Source organism: Microtus ochrogaster, chromosome 7 (genome assembly GCF_000317375.1).
Source record: "Microtus ochrogaster isolate Prairie Vole_2 chromosome 7, MicOch1.0, whole genome shotgun sequence".
Classification (NCBI taxonomy): domain Eukaryota; kingdom Metazoa; phylum Chordata; class Mammalia; order Rodentia; family Cricetidae; genus Microtus; species Microtus ochrogaster.
Genome location: NC_022014.1, coordinates 82,525,750 through 82,531,276, shown reverse-complemented (window position 1 = coordinate 82,531,276; position 5,527 = coordinate 82,525,750). Strand labels below are relative to the sequence as shown.

The 5,527-nt window shown below is 48.2% G+C and overlaps 1 protein-coding gene across 1 annotated transcript in view; it reads right to left on the bottom strand.

Annotated features, from left to right (window-relative positions):
- Nucleotides 1-5,527, bottom strand: part of Rnf213 (ring finger protein 213) — a 79,979-nt gene that overhangs the window by 64,875 nt on the left and 9,577 nt on the right. The window contains exon 3 of the mRNA XM_026780086.1: nt 2,607-2,740. Within this exon, the coding sequence (XP_026635887.1) occupies nt 2,607-2,740 (134 nt within the window). The remainder of the gene's footprint in view (nt 1-2,606; nt 2,741-5,527) is intronic.

Sequence of the window (5,527 nt, the reverse complement as noted above, 5' to 3'; positions counted from 1 at the left end):
AAAAAAAGAAAAGACAGAGTTGAAGCCAGTTGCCAAAAGGTCTCCCTTCCTGATATTAAATCTCTCCGCCGCCGACATAGCACACCAAACCAAGCTGAATTAAGAATTAAAAGTCCCCTGGGTAGTGGTGGAGCACGCCTTTAATCCCAGCCCTCAGGAGGCGAAGACAGATGGATCTCTGTGAGTCACAGGCCAGCCTGGTCTACAGAGCAAGCTCCAGGACAGGCTTCAAAGCTACACAGAGAAACCCTGTCTTGAACTACCAGCCGCCACCCCAACCCCCCAAAAATAATTAAAATTCCAGATTTTTTAATGAGTACAATGTTTTTGAATGGTCCTCTGACTGAGAAGACAGGGAGAAGAAACTAGGAAAATCGCAATGTGGCCGTTTAAATTCCCTGCAGCCACGATCTTGAGCATCTCTCCAGGAGGAGCTTTCTGAGACTGGGCAGAGTTGGGGGGGGGGGCAGGTGGAGCACCTCATGCCACCCACTGGCTCCACAAGATCTGCCTACCCCCAGCATGGAAAGATCAATCCATCTCTGCTGGTACCTGCCTCAGAGCCCAGTGCTGAAGCATCACAGGACTTAGGAAGCACTGACAGCCAAGCTTTAAAAGGCACTTGCAGATGGAGAACCACGGGTTGTAGGAACACACACAGAAAGCCCCACAAGCCATTCACCAGCCGACCCCACTAGCAGCCACGTGCGTGCTTTCCACCCGGTCCATGCATTGCAGGCACTTGTGCTAGCGTTAGTGCTTTTTAAACATTTTTTTTAAAGATGTGTTTGTTTTTAATTGTGCATATCCATCCCTGGGGGGGGGGGGTGGAGGTGACTGCAGAGGCCAGAAAAGGGCGACAGATCCCCTGGAGCAAGAGTTCCAAGAGGTTGAGCTGGCGGATGTAGGTGATGGGTCTTTGGGAAGAACAGCAAGTGCTCTTAACTGCAAAGCAGATTCTTCTCTCCAGCCCCCAGTCCATTTTAGAGTGACCAATTCCGTGAGATTCAGCAGTCATGATGCTGTTGGTCACCACCTCTCTCTAATAGGTTCCCGTTCTCATCAGCTGAAAGGTGCAGCTCCGACCAGATCATGTCCCTCCCCTTACCTAGTCAGAGGCAACACCAACCCCTCTTCCTGAGAGGCACCTACTTCATAGGTGGTATCCGGGAACCATCCACTGCGGTGTTGATAATGCGCACTGTCTGTGGTGCTGGTTTGAATCCAGGCTCTTGTGCATACTGGCTGGACTGCACTCTGCCCTTTGCTGCACCTCCAGCACAGGGATTTCTCTAGAACAGCTTCACTGTTCTCTCTCATTTTGGATAGTCCATCCTATTGTCTTTGCGACTCTGTGCTTTCTGGCTAGAAACTGCCTGTTATACAATGAAGAATTCCTCGTGTATGGCCGGCTGCTCATGGACCGCTTCAACATTCTCTCTGGGAGTCTGGTTTTTGTTGGTTTTACATTTTAATTTATTATGACTATTGTTATTTTTACTATTATTTTATGTATTGGGTGTTTTTACTGTATGCATGTATGTGCGATACATGTATGCCTTGTACCCATGGAGACCAGAAGAGGTATCCAATTCCCTAGAAACAGAGTTACAGACAATTGTGAGCCACCATGTGGGTGCTGCGATTTGAACCTGGGTCCTCTGGAAGAGTAGCAGCCATTGCACTTAAGGGCTGAGCCATCTCTCCAGTCACACTGATTTATTTGTTTTGTTTTGTTTTGTTTTGTTTTGTTTTTTGAGACAAGGTCTCACTTTGCAGCTCTTGCTCTCCTGGAACTTGCCCTGTCAACCAGGCTGGCCTTGACCTCAGAGATCTGCCTGTGTCTGCCTCTCCAGTGCTGGAATAAAAGGTGTGCAGCCACACACAGCTTAAAATTGAATTTTTAAAAACAAATTTTCCAAGTTTTTGACAATGATTCCTTCAGCTACTTTCTTCCCTCTAATTCAGAAATACAGACTAACTGCCCCTTTGGCTTGGTTTGATGCTGATACAAAGTCTTATTCTGTTACTATGTAGCTGGGGCTGATCTGGAACTCAGCCTCCTGTCTCTTTCCAATCACTGGAATGACAGGATGACAGGCATCACCACCCAGCTGCTACAGGCACCTGGTTTGGAGGAGGTTGAGACAGAGTCTCACAGTGGCCCAGGCTGGCAAGACTGGCCTTGAACGCTCCATCTTCCTGCCTCTGCCTTCTGAGAGTTGAGCTCACAGGTAAGTTCCACCGCCACACTCAGGCCACGGTTTTCCCAGGCTGCACTTCCTGTGTGCTGTCATACTGAGGCTTTCTAGTTATTTTAAGACTTATTCTGGTGACAGATAGACAGCCTTTGGTTTGGACTTCTTCCTTTCCCTGCGAGGAGATTACACATCTATTCTTCCGAGTGTATTCACACCCTAGAGTCTAGGGTTTACTCCTGTGTCTCCTCTGTCCTCTGATAAGATCAGAACTCACTGGTTCTTTTGTTTAGTGACTGAGAGGGGACCAACCCCAGGAACCAAGGAGGTCACATCAGGAAACAGCTTGAGGCAGAGCAGAGGGTGCGAGAAGCATCTAGGCAGGCAAAGCAGGTGTGACTCGCTCACCATTTGGATGGTCCAGGAGGCACCAGACTCCTCTGGGTTCTCCAGCTCCTTGCTGGAGCCTGGGGACTCCTCTTTCCACTCTTCCCCCTGCTCAGTCTTCCCCTCTAAGGATGAGACATCATTGTTCTCAGAATCTGCTGGGGCAAGTGAAGGTATGATCACACCAGGGAAGAGCAGCAAGTTCCAGGGAGGGCAAACAGGACCCCTTGCCCCCACCAATATCCCCTGAGAGCCATCTTCTCTGAGACCTTGTGTGTTCTATCTGCTCCCAGCCTCACAGGGCAGGACCAGAGACTGCAGAACTAGGGTGTAGTAAGAGCTGCGGGCCTCTTCCCACAGCCTGGCTCCTGGCCGCCTGGCTAGCTTATACCCCGAAATAACAACACACAAACTGTATTCATTTAAACACTGCCTAGCCCATTTCTATTAATGTGTGTAGCACCGAGGTGCGCTTACCGGGAAGATTCTAGCCTACGTCATCCTGGTCTGAGCTTCGTCTGCCCAGGAGAGGGGAGCAAGGCCTCTGAGCTCACTTCCTCTTCCTCCCAGCATTCTGTTCTGTTTACTCCACCCACCTATGTTCTAACCTATCAGGGCCAAGCAGTTTCTTTATTAATTAACCAATGACCTTCCTCCATCACCAGGGGGCAAATAGGATGGAAAAACAAAACAAAACTGTATGGCCTGGATGCCCCCCCACTCCCAATGTCTACACCAGTGGATTTCCAGTGTGTGCAGGATGCCCACAGCATGATTTGTTCCCCTTCCCCCACCAAACACACCCACTCTTCATTTAGGTGGTGACCCTACTGCAAGCACCTTTCTGAGCAGTAGCTTGGAGTTCCCTGCCTTGCATATCTTGCTGGGTGACACTCAGAAGCCTCAGCACCACTAGCCAGACCACCCACAAAATGCCCAAGGAACCATGCACGGAGTCCACCCTCCATGTGACCTATGAGTAATTAAGGATCCCTTTTGGTGTGGGAAGTCCTTCTCTCTATGTGTTGCTTTTATTGGTTAATGAATAAAGAACTACTTTGAGCCTTTGGCAGGGAAGAACAGAACTAGGTGGGGAAAGACTAAGCTGAATGCTGGGAGAGAGAAGGGCAGAGTCAGAGAGATGCCATGGAGCCACTGCCAGAGTTAGACATGCTGAAACTTTTCCAGTAAGCCACTGCCACGAGACGAAACTTTTCCAGTAAGCCACTGCCACGTGGCAATACATAGATTAATGGAGATTGGTTAAATTAATATGTGAGAGTTAGCCAATAAGAAGCTAGAGCTAATGGGCTAAGCAGTTATTTAAATAGTACAGTTTCTGTGTGATTATTTTGTGACTGGGAGGCCAGGACCAACAAGCAGCCACCTCCCACTGCACCCTTTGATCAGTGATTTATCTCTGATAGCATTCCCATCCAACTGCAAGCTGCAGGGCAAACTGAAAACAGTCCCCCCATCCAAGGACAGAGCTGTGGTGAACAAGGAGGACACCAATATCAATGTCTGATTCTGAGGACTCCCACTGGCTCCTCAGAGAAGCCCCAACCACACCTACACACTCACACAGATTAGGCAGCTTCAAAGCCCCCAAATCCTATGACAAAACTGCTCAGACCCTTGTCTTTCTCTCCTCAAATGAGTCCTGTCTCCCTGTGTCACCCAGACACTTACTTGTTTTGTTTTACTCTCTGCTGTGGTAGAGGTCAAGGACATGGCTGCACCTAAATATAATCCACACATGACCTCTGAGGGGTCCTCAGGCCAGCAATGCCCAGTCACGTGTCTCAGTGCTGGTGACATCAGATACGCAGCACGGATCCAGAACTGTGTCCCACACACTCACTTCAAACATCAAACCTGAGTCTGAATTTTACCTACAATGTTTGCTTTCAAACCTGGCTGCCTCTGAGCTCAGACTCTGCCTCACACCACATGGTGCCTGGGACCTTCTCTTAGCCTGGCTTCCCTACTGCTCCCCAAGGCCCCATGCTCCTGTGGATCCACTTCCTCCCTGAGTCCCTACCAATCCCTTCTCCCCACACTGTCTGCTCACTGCCGGCCACATGCAGACCTGTATTTGAGATCTGCATTTTGTTTACAGCCATATTAAGCTCTGCAGGGTCTAGGAAATCAACCCAGAGTCTTATCTCCTAACAGAGACCTGCAAGCACCTGGCTCCGGAACTCATTAGCATTTTCTTTTATTAGTCAACAATCACAGACCCCAATATTGACTTATCAGCTAGGGACATCTCCGGACCTGAATTCCAGCAGACCTGAGCTTCCTGACACCCTTCCCTTCTCCCTGATACCTTTCCCTCCCTTTGCCGGTTGCTATATAACAGCTTCTGAGGAAAAAATAAACTTGACGGCTTGATCAGAAATCCTGTCTTGCCGTCATTTCTCGTGTCTCTTGTCTCCTTACATTCCTCTCCATAGGTTTATCAGGGACCCCCGTTCGTATCCCGCTGGCCGGGATAGCTAAAAGTCGTTCAGCTTTTTAGTAAACCAGTCAAAGGTGCCTTAAGCAGGTGAGGTAACACCCAGACACATCTTCACACAGTGTACAGATTATCCGAACATTTCCCCCTTTTGGTCCTAAAAAGGTTCTTTCTCTAACATATGCATGCATACATACACACAGATATATACATGTGCATATGTACACATTGGCAGATGGATTGGACACATACATTACAAAGACACATACATAAATACATATACATGTGCATACACACATGCTTAGACATATGCATGAACTCAAACACATTTACAAAGACATAAACATACATGTACGTGTGCATACATACACATGCAGATAGATACATGCACACATACATTTACGAAGACACATCATACATATACATGTGTGTACATACAGACACATACTTATGCACACATACATTTACAAAGTCACATCAT